Source organism: Prionailurus viverrinus, chromosome B1 (genome assembly GCF_022837055.1).
Source record: "Prionailurus viverrinus isolate Anna chromosome B1, UM_Priviv_1.0, whole genome shotgun sequence".
NCBI classification, from domain to species: Eukaryota; Metazoa; Chordata; class Mammalia; order Carnivora; family Felidae; genus Prionailurus; species Prionailurus viverrinus.
In genome coordinates, this window is record NC_062564.1 from 174,538,044 (window position 1) to 174,556,814 (window position 18,771).

Sequence of the window (18,771 nt, forward strand, 5' to 3'; positions counted from 1 at the left end):
CTATCGAAAATAAAAAAAGATCTAAAATAGCACAATAACTGAGATGTATGTTTAAACAGAAATGACATTTCCCCCAAAACAAAACAAGGTAAAGGTGAAGCTTCTGTGGTTTAGCCAGCGAGACCTCCTTTCAATATATCAACATTTATAGCCGAACAAAAATTGACAGCATCTATCAGAATACCAAGCCATTCTGTGCAAGGTCCTAGAAAAGGACTATGGCACTGGACCGAATGCCACAGCTTAGTGCCTTTAGTCTCTGAGAGACACGTACCTTAAAGTTAGATAGAGTGCTGCATCTAAGCCAATTAAGATACATAATTATTGGTGAAATTTTAGGACCATTATCAAATATGCAATCAATATCAGCAATCTTTTTTCCTTTAATGTTTATTTATTTTGAGAGAGTGAGCAAGTGAGCACGGGCAGGGGAGGGGCAGAGAGAGAGGGAGAATCCCAAGCAGGCTTTGCACTGTGAGCGCAGAGCCCGATGTAGGACTCCATCCCACAAACCATGAGATCATGACCTCAACCGAAGAGACTCTCAACCGGCTGAGCCCCACAGGTGCCCCATATCTGTGGTCTCTTAAGGTTGACATCGGGTCTTCCAAATTTTGTTCTCCTAGGATCTTGGTTTTTATAACAAATCTACTTAGGAGAGTGCTCCCTAGCATTATAAACTTAGACTTTTCTGGACTATATGAAGAAAACAAAGCAAAACAAAAAGTTGGGGGAGGCACTTTTTTAAAACATTTTTTAATGTTTATTTATTTTTGAGAGAGAGAGAGAGAGAGGGAGAGAGTGGAACGAGTGGGGGAGGGGCAGAGAGAGGGGAGTCAGAGGATCCAAAAGCGGGCTCTGTGCTGACAGCAGACAGCCCGATGCAGGGCTGGAACTCATGATCCTTGAGATCATGACCTGAGCCGAAGTCAGACACTCACCTGACTGAGCCAACCAGGCACCCCCCCCCCCCAAATTAAATAATTTTTAAATAAAAGTAAAGAATTACTTTCATTTTTGTTCATCTTCCAATCTTTACATATTTACATTCTGGAAATTTTTATTTTTATTACTATTATTTTTAAAATATTTATTTATTCATTTAATTTATTTATTTAGAGAGACAGACAGCATGAGCAGAGGAGGGACAGAGAGGGAGACACAGAATCCAAAGCAGGCTCCAGGCTCCGAGATGTCAGCACAGAGCCCAACACAGGGCTTGAACTCACTGACCGTGAGATCAGTTGGCTTAACCAACTGAGCTACCCAGGCACCCCCATTCTGGAAATTTCAAACAAAAAAAAAATCCAAAAACAATAATCTCCTTGAAAAGTGAATTAATTTCCTGCATCTGAAAATCGGTGCTCAAGAAAGTGAGCTGTGAGAGCCACCCAGCAGCCCCACAGAAGCCCCGCTCACCACACTGCAGCCAACTTCCCTCCTCTCCTGTTTCGAGCCACCCAGAAGCAGGCAAAGGGTTTTATCAGGCAGGAAGTAAAGGGGGCCTGAATTTCGGCTGACTCCACCACTTTGCCAATTATTCGTGGAGAACAAGGCAAATAGCTACTACTTTCCTTTGAAGACACTTCCCTGTTACTGTGTTAACATGTGTTGGAACTCTATTTGAAACCCCCGTGATATAAAGATGCAATTTCCTACAGGGGGAAACCATCAATGCAAAGCATGTGGCCAGTAAGCCAACTTCTCCTGCATTTCTTTTCCAGCCACCTTTGTCTTTTTGTCAAGGGCAATCCCTCTCCTTGACTTTCCCCTGGGAGCCTGGAGTCCTCCAGGTATGAGAGCCCTACCTTCCTCCCAGGACCAGGTGGGGGGAAAATGAAGGATGACGGTACAAGTAGATTTGACAAAAACTCACTTCCTTAACTCTGTGTCATGTTCCCTGGGGAGCTTTTTTTCCCCTGGCCATTTAAACCATCTTGTTTTCCTAAATCTATCTTAGTCCTAAAGCCTCTCTGAGTCCTTCCCTGTAGTACAGGTGGCTTCTGTGTTTTGTTTTTTTTTTGCAAACCCTTCATTTTTACACTCCCACCTCCTCCCTCATCTACTTGGCAGTGTCTCCCTCAGCAAACACCAGGAGCTGAGCACCACAGCCGCCGCCTCCAGCAGGCGCGAGCCGGTCCTGTTTCTCAGATTTTTTTTTTTTTTTTTTTTTAACAAAGGTAGATGTGATTTGAAGGTGAACAGAGTAAACAGCTCTCCCAAGCCCCCTCTACACCCAAACTGGAAACAAAGAGGAGGAGGCTATTTTACCTTATGGGACACCCCATCAGAAGACAGACATTCAGGAAGTGTGATTACCATGTGAAGGTTCAGGCACATGCATCGCTGGCTGGTGTGCCTCCAAAGAGCATATACTTAATGTGAAGCAACCTGTTAATTAACATACGAGCTATGCTGTCCGCAAGCTGAGAATCCTGTACTTACATATGAAATGGTGAATAGTTGACAAAGGTCCATTTGTTATTATGGTTTATTCAGGCCTAAAGGCTTACAATGAAATGGGCTTCAGGCCAAAAAAGACTAGAGCGTATGAATGGCAGGTTTGGGCAATTAAAACTAAGCTATCGAGCGTCACGGAGCTAAACAAACACGGTTTAAGTCGCCGACCGACGCTAAGTACAGAAGTGGTTTCTAAAAAACCTTTCTATGGAACCTACTAATAATAAAACGGTTTGGTTTTAAGTACTGATAAATGGAACAGACTGTGCAAAACAAAAACAAAAACCCCAACAGTTGTTGCAAAATGACATAACACAGTCCTGCCTCAAGTTCCCACTTCCTAACTACAATCTGGGGAGCCTCAGCCAGCCGGACATGCACCCACTTAGTACGGCAGGGGTGTGTGGGATCCAGGAGTTACAGACACTGGCATCATTATGCATAATGTATAAGAGCCTCTGAGACTCACCACTGATTATGTAATATAAATACCCTGCTTTTGATGGCTTTAGCTTCTAATTTATGAAGTCGTCAGAATGAGCTTTAGAGATGTGAATATTCTCCAGTGGGAGGGCTGTTTCCGAATCGGTTTGTTTGCTGTCCTCTTACCTAAGCAGCCTAAAGGAAGACTTTTCCAGACACAGTTCTCTGGCCAGGGTACCCCAGAACTACTTGCAAGTGGGGGCACGGGGCGGTGGGGGAAGAACTCAGTGCTGACCCTCCCATCCAAATCCCCTTGGCGGAATGCAACGGTTTCTCACAAATGGTGTAACTCGGTTCTTGAGCTATTTTCAAACCATTAACATCAACTCTCCCCACCCCCACTCCCACCTATTTCAATCTTCACTCCTCTCCTGTTTGAAAAAATCAGGAGAAAAACTAAAGTGCACTAATGATTTCCTTTTAAGTTCCAGAGTAAGAAAAGTAAAAAGAAAATATAGACATTTTTGGCAAGAAAGACTACAGCCTACAGCTAGAGATCGTATGGTTTCGGTGACTCTTTCATTAGTAAACTAAGCAGACAATTCTGAGGTGTTTTTTTTTTTTTAATTGAGGCTTTTAATTATCTTCTTTTTAAACTATGGTATAAATATAAATAGTTCATGAAATCTCACTAATGATTTATTTAACCAGGAGAGGTTTTTTGTTTTGTTTTGTTTTGTTTTTAGTATCTCTTTCGTTCCAATGATTTTTTTTTAAGGGACATAAAATAAGAATCAGTTTGGGGAGGGAGTTATGCAAAAGGGGATGCAGGTAGAAAATATTTTCAGAACATGGATTCTTCTAGTAAAGCCAAATGGTAAAGTCTTTAGAAGTCCTTGTGGATAGGAGTAAGAATAAAAATCTAGTACCCTGGGGAAAAGAGGAGCAAAGACCAACTCACTGCCTACCGATGTTAAAAAGCAAATTTCAGGCATCTAGAATTTGCATCTACAAGTTGTCTTTCCCAAGCATGCCAAAGGAGTGCTCTCGCAATGTTTTTGGACATTCCCTTTGAGATGGTCTCTAATTCTAGAAGCAAATCTGAAAGAGTATGAGAAGACCACAGATTTTTAAGCTATCAAGTGACTGAACATCAGTGACACTTTATTTTTTATAATTTTTTTAAAGTTTTATTTATTTTTGAGAGAGAGAGAGAGGAGTGGAGGGGCAGAGAGAGGGAGACAGAGGATCTGCAGTGGGCTCCGTGAGCTGATAGCTGAGAGCCTGATGTGGGGCTCGAACGCACGAACCATGAGATCATGATGTAGGATGCTTAACCGACTGAGTCACCCACACGCCCATCAGCGACACTTTTAAAACACTCGATGTGTGAGGATTATCAATTTTTTAATAACCTCCGCAGTAAGAGAAGAAAATTAAAAAGAACCTGAATTCTCAAAATAGTTCTTTCACTCTGAAGCAGGGAAAACCCAGTGTCGGAGAGCTGCCTAGGCTCACAGGGGTCACTGGGCTCCTGAGCCTGAGCAGATGTGATTATTACCCCTGCCATCTCAAGGCCACTTGGAGACTTTGCATGTGAATAACCATTTAACTTTGACAGAGACAATCTTCTCAAAAAGTAAATCAAGAAAGTAGGAGATGTTTGAAATGTGAGCTGCCTGCGGTCCCAGTGGGCACAGTGGTGAAGGGCTGGGGGCTCTGGGAAGATGAGGCGGGGGCCACGTGAGGTGCAGCAGGGAGGGGTTTCCACAGTGAGTGGACAAAGGAAATGCAGAGCCAAGGGCAGGGAAGAAGAGACATGGGAGGAAGAGATGCCAAGGGAATGTAGAAAAGAACAGGAGCCCAGAAGTCATGGGACAAAAAGTTTCAAGGAGCCATCAACGAACAGAACCGCAGGTCAGAGAGGTTGCGGAAGATGATTCACGAGAGACACACGCCTGGAATACAAGCATGGGGCTCCCTGGCCACGTCTTTAAGACGTCTGCTCTGGGGACGGCTGGCAGTGAGAAGAGTGGGTCTAAACTCCACCAGGTAAGTATCAGAGGTGAAGCAGGTCTTGCAATCCACAAAACCCAACGCTGACTAGATTCAGAGCATCAAATCACCCCATTCTTGTAGAAGATGCAGGTATACAAATGACGAGACTCCCCACAGGACAAGACTAAATGCTTCCCATCTGACAGGAGAAGGCTGGTTCGGGCAAACAGATTACACACACTTACCGAAGACTCTGGCTACAAATCCCAGAGGGAACTGTGAGGCAAACACGGTGAGAAACCAGGGGGCGGCATAGAGGCTCGGGCCGATCTCATGCTCCTCGAGGTGATTGTAGAGGTCTCTGTGGTAATCGTGAAGAAGCCTCGAGAGCTGGTACATCTGGATCTGCGGGGACACACATGCACAGGTGTCACAATCAGATTCCTGCTACGTGTGTTCAGTTACTCATCCCACTCAGGCTGTGAGAGATTTATCACGGTGTCAAACACTCTATTTGGATTGTGATAACCACTGATCTCCACTACTCTTATCCAACAGGCACGTCCTGGGTGCCCAGTGCCTGCGAGGTCCTGGCCAGGTGTGGCCCAGCACACTTACACCCGGGCTCCTCCTACCACTGCCTTTCTTTCTACCGTTCCCTGTGTTCCTTGGCTAAGAGAATCGAAACATCTGTCTGCTGGGAACATTTCAAACTCTCTTATAAATATACATTCCTAGCAAAACTCAAACCCAGGGGAATCCGAAAGGTAAAGCCAGCCTCTCTGCTAAGAGCGAAGGGGGGCACATGATGGCACTATGGAAAGGCTCTATTACACCCGCTCACTTAGTAAATTCACTCTAGACCCCGACTGCCCCCTGAAATATACACAGATCCCAGGCAAGTTAAAATAGGAAGACAAGTGTTTATCTCAAGATGGAGAAAATAACTTTTCCAAAGGGTCCCCTCTTCAGAGACTGCTATGGTTCTGGCAGGAAGCCCATGATGGGTCCCACGGCTCACAGGGGTCCTAGCGTCAGCCCAGATTTCTGCAGTTCGTGATGGCTGAGCCCAAAGAAACAATCTGGAAAGGATCAGAACCCCAATGAGATGCTATAGGTTGGACACATACTTTCCAAACTGGCAAAAACAAGTGTTTCCAGAGGCCCAGACCACGCAGCCATCTTCAGTAGTAGCTGTGGCTTTTTTGGATCGAAAGGAATCGAGTCACTAAGGCCTCCAGCCCAAAGATGGCCGTGTGCTACAATGCTAAATTAACTTGAAAATTCTGATCTCTCAGATGGGAGATGCGCCTATATTGAAGCTAATGGGGAGCACATAGAAAGAACCTGACTGTAGCTGTGGGCAGTCTTCTGTGGGTCCAAATTTTTTAGTGAAATAGCTTTGTTTTGTGGGAATTTTATGTTCACGTGGTTCGTATTCACAGGTGGAGGCGAAAGCATTTTTAAGCACCCAATTTGGTGCTCTCAAAGAGTCCTTGGCTGTCACGTATCCTGTCCAAAAAATACTTTCTAAGGCTCTGATATCCGAGAACTTGCTGGTAAGTGAACGTGTATGCATGTGCTCCAACGTTTCGGAATAGTCCCGCAGCAGGGCCCGGAGCTCTCCCTACCTCTGAAAGGTTGCAGTGGCAGCACTTACACACACCGCTGTTTGGTTTTCTTTTGCTCTGGCCTGCCCCCTGCCACTTGTCCATTCAACAAATACCGACCGGGTGCCTACTTCATCCCAGGCACTGTTCTAGGAACTAGGGATGAAGCTCCAAGACAGGTAAGATCCCTCCCTTCTCATGGTACGTTTTAAGAGAAGTCAGAAGATACACAGGTCAACAAGTAAGGAAACAAGATAGATACTTTCAGGCAGAGAGTGTTTCATGGCAAAAGAAACGAGGCGGCATAACACAGTACACGTGCCTGGGGAGGGGTGAAGTGCGGGACACAACATCAGGTGGTCAGGAAGAGCTTCTAGCAGGATTCGGTACTTGAGCTGAAGCCTGGGTGTGCTGAGGGGGATCCCTGGCGGAAGAAGTGGCTGACACAGTGGGAGGCAGAAATCAGATCCCCCGAAGGGGGTGTGATGGAGGGTAAAGGGAGGGCCCGGAGTCAGACAGGGCCGGCTTTAAACCCCAACTCCGCCACTCGCTAGCTGGGTAACCTGAGCCTCAGTCTTCCCATCTATAAATTGAGCTGATGAATAGCGTCTCCCTGAGGGCTGCTGAGAGGAGAAGGGCAATATGAAACGCCTAGCACACGGGCAGTGGCCGGCAACGACAGCTACTCCGGTGTTAATGGACGGTGGGGAAAGTTCCTCACAGAGACCTGGAAAGGGATCGTAAACATTTTTGGCATTTGTCTCCGGCATACGCATAAGGAGCGCTCTCTACCTGTAAAATAATCATGTCCGGCCGGTACTGTTTCCGCAGTCCCATTTCAAACATCAGGAACTTGAGCATGTGAAATGCCTCTTCCTCACCCATGTGAAGCAGCAAGATGCCCGCTACAAAGCTGAGACCCTGGCAGTACCCCACCTCCTGGTCGAGAAGCGAGTAGGCCTTCAGAATGTTGTAAAGTGAGAGCTGGCCCGCCCCCAGCTGCGCCGAGAAGTACGGATGTGTTGGAAAGGTTCGCCCTGCAAAAATAATACACGTTAGTTATAATAATCAACAAAAAGAAAAGAAAGAAAAGAAAGCAAGCTTATTGAACCAGAAATCCGATGTGCTTCAGGTTAAAGAACAGATCTTTGGAAGGTGGATTACAAACCAGCTCTGTCAACAAGAGTAGGTGGTTGCTCTTAGAGTAACGTTAGCAATTAAAAAATCGGCAATGATCCGTGCCTTCTTTGACGGTGCTTCAGGTGAAAGAAATGAGAACCACCTTTGGTCCTGCAGTTATCTGGATTTCAATGTACAACAAAAAGAAAACTGTCGATCCTCTGAACGTACCTCTACTCTCACGAGGAGGGGACAGCTGTGGCTCTGTTACCAGCTTGTCCCACCTCACCCACCTGCAGCCACAGGCCTCGCCTTTCTATGGACACGCCCCGACCAGCTTTTCCATGTTCTGCCTGCAAATGCTTCATGCCACATGCATATTTCTGTACTCTTAAACCACAAGCAGCGCTTTGAAACAGACCGAGAAGCAGCAGGTGTTTTCTTTTACACAAAACAGTTACCTTCCAGAAAGAAAAAGAAAAAAAAAACAAAAAAACAACCCAAACCCTCAACATCCTGATTATTTTCATAAAAAGCTGGTATTCAGATAAGGTTTAAGGACTTCTTTTGTCCCGTAGGCTTTTGTGGCTGATACCTGTCAAATACCACCTCACCTCCCTCTTTCTGGAATGTGCATGACAGGGAAATGTGCCCCCAGGAAGAAAAGTACTTGATTGAGAGAGGAAACGTCTAGAGCCAAGCCGAGGGCCAACCTTGGACCCAGGTGAGAATTACAGCCTCGTCTGGATCAGTAAAGGCAGAAGGTGCATCTAGGCCACAAGTTCATTGTTCACCTTATTTAGCCTCAGCAAAGGGAGGATGCATTTATGTGTTCTTCCTCAGGCTCATGAGAAAGCACTTAACTAACCCAGATCGGGTTGTCTGAACTTGACTTAAGAGGACAGCCGCGGCCTAACTACTCTCCTGATCTCTTGTCCTGCATTCATTCAGTGCCTGCTCTACCTCTTCCCCCAACAAATCGTCCCCAAACAAACCCTGAACACGTCACCTCCCACTGCTGGAAAGCAATCAATAGCCCCCGGTGCTCAAAGAACAAATCTTACCCCCCCAGCCTGGGAGCTCTGCACACCTCCTCACCTACTCTCCCCACCTCATCCTCTACTCCAGGGCATGGCCGGGGAGCAGGGAGGGGGTGTTCAGAGGCTCTGAACCTCCCTGGGCTGCGCGCAGCCCTGCAAGTGTGTGTGAGAGCATGAGAGGGTGTACTATGCCTCCTGTGCATTTTCCTAGTCTACAGCATGTAACAACTGTGGTGACAGGCACACATGTAATTAAAAATTTTCCTTCAGCCATATTAAAAAGCAACAGGTAAAATTAATTTTAAGACTGTTTGTTTAACCCAACATAAACAAATGTTATTTCAACAGGTAATCAATACACAAATTACTGAGACATTCTGCGTTCCTTTTTTTCATACGAAGCCTCTGAAACCAAGTTGTACTCCTTGTACTGACAGCACATCTCAGTTTGGAGCTGCTGTATTGCAAGTGCTCAGTAACGCACGTGCCCGTTGTATTGACAGCGTGAGTGTATCGCTTTCCCTGGATTCTCAAAGAGATCAGGGCAAAAGTAGACAGGAAGCTCTTCACTCCGGTTCCCCCACCTGCTTCGAAGCGGACGGGGCTCTTCCTACCTCTGCATATCTTGCGCATGCCCCTGCCCCAGCCCAGCATGCACCCCTCCCTCCAACCTCCTCTGGGTCTCAAACAGGTACAGGAGGCGGAACACACAGACCTCATGTGGCGTGCAGGAACGCCAGGGAAGATCGGTCACCTTTCAATCTGTCCGTGCTGGCGCTTCTGCTAGTTGGGCTGCCCTCTCGTGTTAGATGCTACCCCTCACAGAAACAAGAGCCAGCACTAAATGGCCTGTGTGTAGAGGGGGCATTTTTAAACTTACTTTTATGATCACAGTTGACATACAGTGTTATATCAGTTTCAGGTGTACAGATTTGACAATTCTGTACCTTACTCAATATTCAACACGGGAAGTGTAGTCACCAGACGACGTTATTACAGTACTGACTACCTTTCCTGTGCTGTACTTTTCATCTCTGTGACTTATTTCATAACTGGACATTTTTACCCCTTCTGAATCCCCTTCACCTATTTCACCCACCCTGACACCCCTCCCCTCTAGCAAACACTGGTGTCTTTGTATTTATGAGTCGGTTTCTGGGGGTTTTTTTGTTTGCTCATTTTTGTTTTTTAGATTCCATATGTAAGTGAAAGCATGTGGTCTTTGTCTTTCTCTGTCTTATTTCAGTTAACATTATACCCTCTGGGTCCATCCATGTTGTAAATGGCAAGATCCTAGTCTTTTTTATTGCTGAATAATATTCCATGTATATATACCACGTATTTATCCATTCATCTATCAATGGTGGACATTTCTCATTTAATCCTTGCAAAGACTCCTACTAAGATGAGCCCAGCAAGCCAGGGAGTGACTTCTGGCAATTAGAGCACTCAACAATTATCAGATTTGGGGCGGGGCATTCACAGGCATCGTGTCCCATGTGATCGCAATGGCTGTGTGCTTAGAAGGGTCTCATGCTGGGTTTAATGCTCTGCTGTTCCACTGTCTTGAAATTCTTAATAATTTATGGACAAGCGATTCTGCATTTTCATTTCACAATGGGCCCTGCAAACTGTACACCCTGTTTGAGGCAGACGGCCCCCTAGGAAGCTTCAGGGATTGCTCCAGCCGCCTTCCCCGCAGCTTTGCCACCAAACAGTATGTTACGAGAAAGCAAACCTTAGGCCAAATTCCGCCCAACACATGACCTTTATCAGCACGCTGACGTGAAAAAAAGAACCACATGAGAACTTCTCATGCTCTATCTTCAGGCTTCCAACAAGCACCTCTTGGAAAAGGTTCAGCTGGAGGAGGGTCCCGGGACAGTCTGACAGTAGAGCCAGGCCACCAATGGTGTCACACCGAGGCTCCATGGAGCGCAGGACCCAAAGGGCGTTGGCCTCAAGCTCTGCTCCGCAGTCGCTGGTGGCAAGGCCCGAACACTTTCTGATCAACTACAGATCTGGAATGTTATCCAATTTCACCAAGAAAAACTCCATGTAGCATCTCCTCTGCTAAGAACAAGCCCTCAGATGCACACTTGGATAGCATCTGAAGTACATATGCAAACACCTCTGGACTGTGGGTCTCTGACTTAGGAAACTTCAAAAAGCCATCCACACACTCTACGTGGGGACAGGACTTATCTTAGAAGCCCATACATCACACTGATAATACTCCATGGAGCGTTTTACCACCACGCAGACAGTAACATTACCCGCATTTTACTGAGAAAAACGCGGTGGGTGAAGGCCCTTCAGTAAAATCACCCAGCTATTAAGTGGCCAACCGAGGATCTGAACTCCGGTCCCTAACTCCGGAGACAGAGTTCTCACACCATAGATGTCAAAGGAAAAGGTATGGGAATCGGGGAAAAATAGCTATTACCACGCACAGTGTCCCCAGCTCACAGCACGAGTTGCCAGGAGAGCCAAAGTCCTGCCTTCCTTTTTTTCATGGAGACTTCGAGTCCTCTGCCGCCTCAGCAAAGCATTCCCCTGGGGAGTCCCAGCTCCTCCAACTCGGTTAGTGTTCTCTGCTTTACTTCTCACTCAGCACTTTCACACAGTCCCTTGTACCAGGCACTGTTGTCTCCAATTGTTCCAGCTGTGTGACCTTGGGCACTCGGTGGATCCCTGAGAGCCTCACCTTCTGGCCCAGAAGGAGGGAGTGTGACTGCACTCGCTGGGGCTGCCGTGAGGGTTAGACACAAGAGGGTGTGCGTGCCTGCTGTGATGCCACACATAGCTGGCACCGAATAAATACCCGCCACGGGGGCGGGATGCCCCACGTGACCACCGAGCCTGGGTTCTGACGACGACGGTTATTCATGGGAAAGGTCTGTTCAAGCAGCAGCACACGTTAGGCCTGCTTCGTGCACCAAAGAACACGCAAGCTAGATGTGGGCTTTCCAAAGTCCTCATGTGAGCACGCTAACAGAATCCTTCCCCCACCCCGGCCTCGGTGCTCCCCTGGGGACAGGAACTGTGCCACAGAACTGAAAGATGCACCTTTTTTTTTTTTTTTTTTTTTTGCCCTTAAGAGACTCACAGTCTGGCAGGGGAGAAAAAGGGGGGGATAAATCCAGAAAACTCAATATTCAGTGACCACAGGTCTTACACAGGGTGCTGAGGATGGGAGGTTGTGGCCCTGCCTTCATGAGGCTGTCACCTGAGAGAGACGATTTCACATGACTGAAGATACTAGCGGTTCTCTGCCATTGCATGGGGACAGCGAGCACTGGAAGGACAGGCACAGAAGGACAATTTATAGAGATGAGCCCGAAAGCCAAGAGGCCTGGCCCAGGCCCAGGCCAGGAGTCCAGGAAGGCTGTTTGGAGGAAGTGACCAAGCAGGGGAAACAGGTGTGAACCAAGCAGGCCGGTGGGGAAAGCACGCAGGCAGCAGCGATCACACAAGCAGGACCCCCAAGTCTGGGGTCGGCCCATCAGGAGAGAGAACGGGAGAGTTAAGAGCAGGGCCTGTAAGCAAAGGGCTTGGAAAGCAGGCTTAGCCCATGGGCCGTGTGAGGGCCATGGAGTCAGCAGGTCACTGAGGGGTCAGAGACATGATTCCTCGCTAAAGAAAACTCCAGGAGCCGGCCTGCAAAACAACCCAGGGCAGGCAAGGGCCAGAGGACGTCAGCCCGGACACGAGCCAGGGACCGGTCACAGGCCCTTACCCGGGAGAGCAGTGGTGGGGCAGTGTGACCAGCACTGGACTCTGGACTTACTCTCGGGACAGGCTTAGACTGAGGAGAGAGCAGAGAGCAGGCCGCGGCGTTTCTAGCCTGGGAAACCAGGTGAGTCATCAAAATGAAGAACTAATCAGGAAGAGCAGACAGGGTAGAGGGTGGGGCAAATTCCTATTGGGACCTATAAAGCTTGGAGAACCTCATAAATGGAACCAACTCAGTATAGTTCTGCAGTCGCTCAACCAAAACCCTTGAAGGAAATGCATTTCACAATTCAGAGTCTGAATTTTAGAAAGGTGACACATCGGTTGTACGTTACGTAACCCTAGCAAGCGGGGCTGAGGATCGCAGCATCATCACACTTACGATACTGCAGCGATACTAATGCAAAGCCACACTAAGGAGAACAGCAAAGTCTATGAAAGGCCTCATGGCAGTTTGAGTCAAACTTTGCCTCCAAAGAGTCCAGGACTCATGACGTTCTGCCAAAAAAGGAGTTACAGAAAAACTTTTGGTTTTCATCAGTCTTTTGGGTTTTGGAATTACAGATCTAGGACTATAGACCTGTGTTAATTTCTATCACAATTTACAACAAATTAGGTGAGAAAATACATCACAGAATATTTTTAAGAGAAAGTACCCTTCTGCTTCCAAATGCTTGAATTTGGCTTAGCAAGCGCTATTCATTATTCAACCTTGTTCCCGGAGGACTCACTTTTAAAAATGTTTTTTAATGTATGTATGTATGTATGTATGTATTTATCTATTTATTTATTTATTTATTTAGAGAGGGAGAGAGAGAGAGAGAATATATCCCAAGCAGTCTCCACACTATTTGCAAAGAGCACAACATGGGGCTCAATCTCATGAACCGTGAAATCATGACCTGAGCCAAAATCAAGAGTCAGACACTTACTGACTGAGCCACACAGGTTCCCCTGGAGGACTCACTTTTATGAAAGTGAAAACAGGGTAATTACCCATACAGAAGGGACCAGGTAGGAAGTAGAAAGCTAGGGGCCACTTGTGAGGAACAATTAGGTTTTATTTTAGGCCCTCGGAAACTTCACAAAAAGGGAAGGAAAGGAAAGGTAACACGTGTGTGGGGTAGGGTGCACATCTTGGACCGGGACGGACAGAACTTGGTTCTCAGGCTCAGTCTTAATTCACCCATGCAACCTCAACAAGAGGTGTTATCCTTCCCATTTTTAATAGTGGAGAAAAAAACAAAACAATACAACCACAATGTAGAACTTATCTGAGTGTCTTACATAAAACATGACAGATGAGCTCTGATGAATGGAGAGAAAATGTTCCTATGTGGATCTGTCCATGAGGCAGCGTGGTCAAGTGCAGAGGAGTAGCCCACAATTCCAACCGCAGCATGTGTAGCTCGGAATGGACCACCAAACCCGTCTGACACACATTTTCCTCTTCTTTAAAGGGCAGAATGCATACTTTGTGGGGCTGGGAGTACATACATGTTCAATGCCCCACACAAGTGGGTGCAATTAATGGTGCTCAAGCATGGGCAATGGTCCTCAGATCTACCACACGGAAAACATACAAAAACCCAGCTTCCAACCAAGACAGGAGGAAAAAAAAAAAAGCATACACACAACAGCTCTGTAGCAAAAATGCACAACTTCTCTTTCAAGGTAGAGGCACAACTTTTTCTCTACTGACTATAAGGTTCCATCTAAGTGTAAAAACCTCATGTTCTAACAAACTTCTGAGGCAAAGTACAGGCCTAGCAACTGATTTCCATGGAATTTAGAATTTCATCAACACGTGGAACTGAACGCTAATAACAATTCCAAATAAAAATAGGAATAAACAGCATCACCATCTAGATTCACCAAAACACCAGAGAGCCCCAAACTTCCAGATCTTCAGGAATTACCCAGACTGGTCTAGTCTCCCATGTTGCAGTGTCAGAAGCTGCCACTGATTTTCTTTATGCAAGAAACCGTCCACACAAACCTGACTGAGCTGCAACAAACATCCCAGTGTTCCCAATGCCATTCCCAATGCCATTTCCTGTCTCACAGCGTCTGGGACTAGGCACAGCAAGAGAGGCCCCCGCACCGACTCCTAAGTAGGGACAGTCACAAGCTTCTGGTCTTAAGCTCTTGACTAAAGGGACAAGAAGAAGGACTGCCCATCTGACTTCGTAGTGCAGTCTATGTACTGAATTCTATTTGGGGGGACGCTGTTTCCCTACATTACATGTTTCTAGGTCAATAGTTCTCAATGTATGGTCGGTCTTCGAGGGTCCATGTGGTCCTTCCTCCCTTTTCCAGCTATATATCTATCTATGCAAGGTTGGCATAGATAGTGTGTTTCAAACAACATAAACACAACAGATTAAATGCAGAAACAAAAATGAGAATCAGTTAATTCTATTTATCCAGACGTTAAAACATAAAACAGTGCCTCCAAATTTCTTTTATTTTGGAAAATGCATTGTTCATAATGGTATGTTTATAGGTATGTGTTTATCATGGTTCTTTTAAAAGAACACCGCAGCTCACCCACGCTCTTGAGTACACACCCAGGAGAGGGAGGGAAGGGAGGAGGCGAGCCTGGTGAGCAGAAAATGGACCAGGCCAATTAAAAACGTTCCTGGAGAATCTGCATCTGCATTCACGTAATCCGGTACTGAGTGCTGCAACCCTCCAACCCCATTTAGAAGGTACTAAGTCAGCACCAGGAAAGAGCCCTGCATTTTATAAAGACCACGTATCTGCATGTTAATCTGCTGCTGGTGACTGGAGTCTTGGGCAGTGCACACATCAGGACTTGTTTAGCCCCTTGGACCTCACTGCTCACTACGCACATTATTAACTACAAGTAAAATGCTGCTTACCATGCATGTTTGTTCAAAGTCTGTGCAGATTCTAGAAGAAGGGTCTGACTCAGTGAGAAGGGTAGAAGCTGCACCCGCCTGCCCGCCCACCCGCCTGCCCAGGAACAGCATACTGAGCACTGAAAGAAAGACTCCGGCTTGGGAAAAGTACCTTGCTCCTGCCAACCCTGAGGGAAACGGGGTAAAAACTGTGAAGCCCTTCCTTCCTGCACATGCATCAGGCTACAGTACCTGCCTCTTTAAACACCATTTTATCATCTGCTATGAAGTAGAGAAACGTAGGCCTTCAGATTTCTCTCTAGGGCAGGGTGTCCCTCACATATAGAGCGAGGAGACTGCTGAGTGACCAGAGTCAAATATGAACAGAAAGAAACTCCTTATTTGTATTAAAAAGACATGGAATGATTTTGTGTCTCATACGTCTACGTGGTGACGCGTGCTGGAAAGACCTAGAAGGAGACCCACAATTCAGACGTATTTCTAAATGACCTACAACTTAATTTCATGTAGTGCTCAACAGTCTAAGTGTTGACCCTGCTAAGGGATGGTTTTCCAGGATGAATCTTTCCTTCTCTGTCACTTTGAGGGTGAAGATGGGCTTTCTCCCAGCAGTTTCCAAACACTAATGACATCTGAATCATCCAAGCACTTGTAAACATGCACACTCCCGGCCTTCATCTAGAAAAGTCTTCTTCAGTGGCCCATCGGGGACGGTGACCTCAGGAATGTGTGTTTCTCACAAGGCCTTCAAGGGATCCTCAGGTGACCCGTGCCTGGTTCCGGGAGAAATACCATTCCAGTGTCAAGAGTGTCCTGCCCAACTCTCTCCACAGCTCACTTGACTTAATCCTGGGGAGACCCATGAGCCCCTCAGCATTGGTTTACTTCACTGCAGCTGCTACGGGAGGCCAGTGATCTCTCACACACCAGGCCACCTGCAAAGTTATTCGGTCTGCAATTGACAAGTTTCTTTCTTCGCTGCTTCCACAAGGGACCTGGCGACTCCTGTGTCTCCAGGGGGTGGTACTGGCAAACCAGCACTCTGACGTGACCCTCTGCCTCTCAGCTTCCTCATCTGCACAAGGAACAGTAACCCTAACAACTGAATGATCTCCAAGGCTCCTTCCCTGATGACAGCTGTGATCCCAAGGTCTTCTGAAATGGTCGCGTTTTAGCTCTGAGCCGAATTTGAGAAATACTGGAGAAAAGATATGCTCTGCGCAACTCCTCACAATTTTAATGAAATAATTTGGTCATCGGTTGTTTCATGTTGGTCTTCCCCGCTAGAATGTGTCTTTCTGAGAAGGCATGGAATGTACCAGGTGCTCAAAAAGCATCTGTGGAATGACTACTGAATGACACGGGGGCAGAGTGGGGAGAGTGCATACAGAGTGCATCTTCTGTATGCAGATTATTTTTAGGAAACATTTGGCTGGGTCCAGTGACTGTTAGAACTGGCTCCTCCCGTGTCTGTGCACATCTCTGCTAAATTCCACAATCAGTGACCTCAAGTGGGTGGCTTAAAATTAGCCCATTTACACTGTGGAAATCTGCAAATTCTATCATCAGGCCTCCTTTTGAGGGGTTTGGGGGAGCTGTTTGCCAGCACACCGGTGACTGGCTTGAAGAATAGAGGGAGACATGAAGCCACCCCGCTGTATCACATCCACATTTAGTCCTGTCACTCTGAGGTTCAAGAGTGATCAATATGCTATTTCGGGGATCAATACGTTCCCATAATGTGGTCTTGATAATACCAGAGCCAAGGATAATACCAGAGCCAAGGACAGACCTGCTGAAATTATGCATGTAGCCGTTGGTGCTGTGACTGTTGAGCTGTGACTGTTCATCTGACCTCCATCCTGCCCAAGTCCCCAACTGGACACAGAGGAGTGTTACATAGCAAGACTGCTGTGCAACAAATTCTAGCTACTTTTCTGGGTTTTGCCATTAACGCTTTTTAGCTTCTCACACAGGACTTCAACCCAAAAATGAAACGGCTACCAGCACCCATCCTCTGCTAACGAACAACCCCATTTCCTACCAAAAGCGCACAGCACTCAGCTTTTGTGGCACGGCCAAGTGAGGCAAATACCAAAGAGGGAAGGAGAAGGGAAAACCCTGTCTGCCCTTCTATATTTAGTCTTCTTAAACACTCTCGGCTCATCCTTCACTCTGGAGGCTCTTCTCCTCCTCATCTTTTATGGATTCTAAAAAAGCAAGGAGAAAATTCTTTTTTATAACACTTGGATTACAGCTCCTTTTCTTCAAGATACCGGGCAGGCTTTACACCTTTGGTTACAATATGTTAAGTGGAAGCAAAAATCAGTACGACAGCTCCCATGCTGGATCGTGGACCCCACCATGTCCGTGGATACCTGCCTTTGCCTCTCGCTGCAGCACGGGCATGGCTAACCCCGTGTAGGTGTCACTGATGAAGGGTCTCTGGAAGTCCATCAGGGGCACCTGGGTGGCTCAGTTGGTTAAGCGTCTGACTCTTGATTTCAGCTCAGGTCATGATCTCATGGTTGGTGGGACTGAGCCCCATGTTGGGCTCTGTGCTGAGAGCATGGAGACTGCTTGGGATATTCTCTCTCTCTCTCTCTCAAAAAAAAAAAAAAAAAAAAGACTCGAAGTCCCTCAAAAATACTATTACTGGTCACCAAAGACTCACTAGACCTCTGTGGAGTATATAAGCTATGCCACCGCTTTACTAACCTATAGAACACAGATTAATAAAACAAGTAATTGATGTGGGGGAGGATCGGGAGCAGTTTCTATCTGTGTTCTCGGATTACCGGTTCACATTTTGTTCTGGCTAAATCCCTCCTATCAGGGGAGAGGATGGAGAGCCTCGTAGGTGCACGTTCTGAGTGCTGAAAGGTATCCAGGCTGGGATGCCAGGGACAGGAGCCCTGAAATGGTAGAAGGCCGAGGAAGGGAGAGTGAAGGGGGTCTCCAGCTAGCTGCTCACTGTCACCGGCAGCTTTTAAGTGTGGCCGTGACCAGAGTGACAGGCACAGCCAGAAGGCAGGACGTTGGTTGTCATGTGGTCTACTCAGTAGGGAGAGCCAGAGAAGAGAAAAGCTGCAATTACCTGGGGGCAGCACGAATTACTGTAGGTGGAACCAGGCTTAAGAGGCTGGGGCAGGTTCCTGAACTAAGAATGATTCGCTAAGCATCCTCTGCTCTATTTTCCCTGGGCTGGGTGTGGTCATCCCTAAGGTGGGGAAGCTGTGTTGGCAGGTGGGAGGCAGATCCAAGAAAGACAGAAGCTACAGAGTGTCCTGGAAGGGACACGATACAGACACTAAGATGACCTAGGTTCCAGAACTTTCTGCCACCGAGCAGCTTGTAACTGGGACAAAGCACACGACCTCTCTGGGCTTCGTTTATCATCTCTAAAGTGGAAATAATATGTGTCCACATTCACATAGTGTTGTGTAAAGTTGAAACCCGACAAGGTTAAGCAATATGTTTTATAAACTATGAAACTGCCTG

The 18,771-nt window shown here is 46.8% G+C and overlaps 1 protein-coding gene across 6 annotated transcripts in view; it reads right to left on the reverse strand.

The window, feature by feature from the left end:
- TBC1D1 (TBC1 domain family member 1) overlaps window positions 1–18,771 on the reverse strand; it is a 225,515-nt gene that overhangs the window by 12,578 nt on the left and 194,166 nt on the right. For all 6 annotated transcript variants that reach the window (XM_047855658.1, XM_047855657.1, XM_047855656.1 and 3 more), the window contains 2 exons: window positions 7,284–7,528; window positions 5,127–5,286 (listed from right to left, as the gene is read on the reverse strand). In XM_047855658.1, the coding sequence (XP_047711614.1) occupies window positions 5,127–5,286; window positions 7,284–7,528 (405 nt within the window). The remainder of the gene's footprint in view (window positions 1–5,126; window positions 5,287–7,283; window positions 7,529–18,771) is intronic.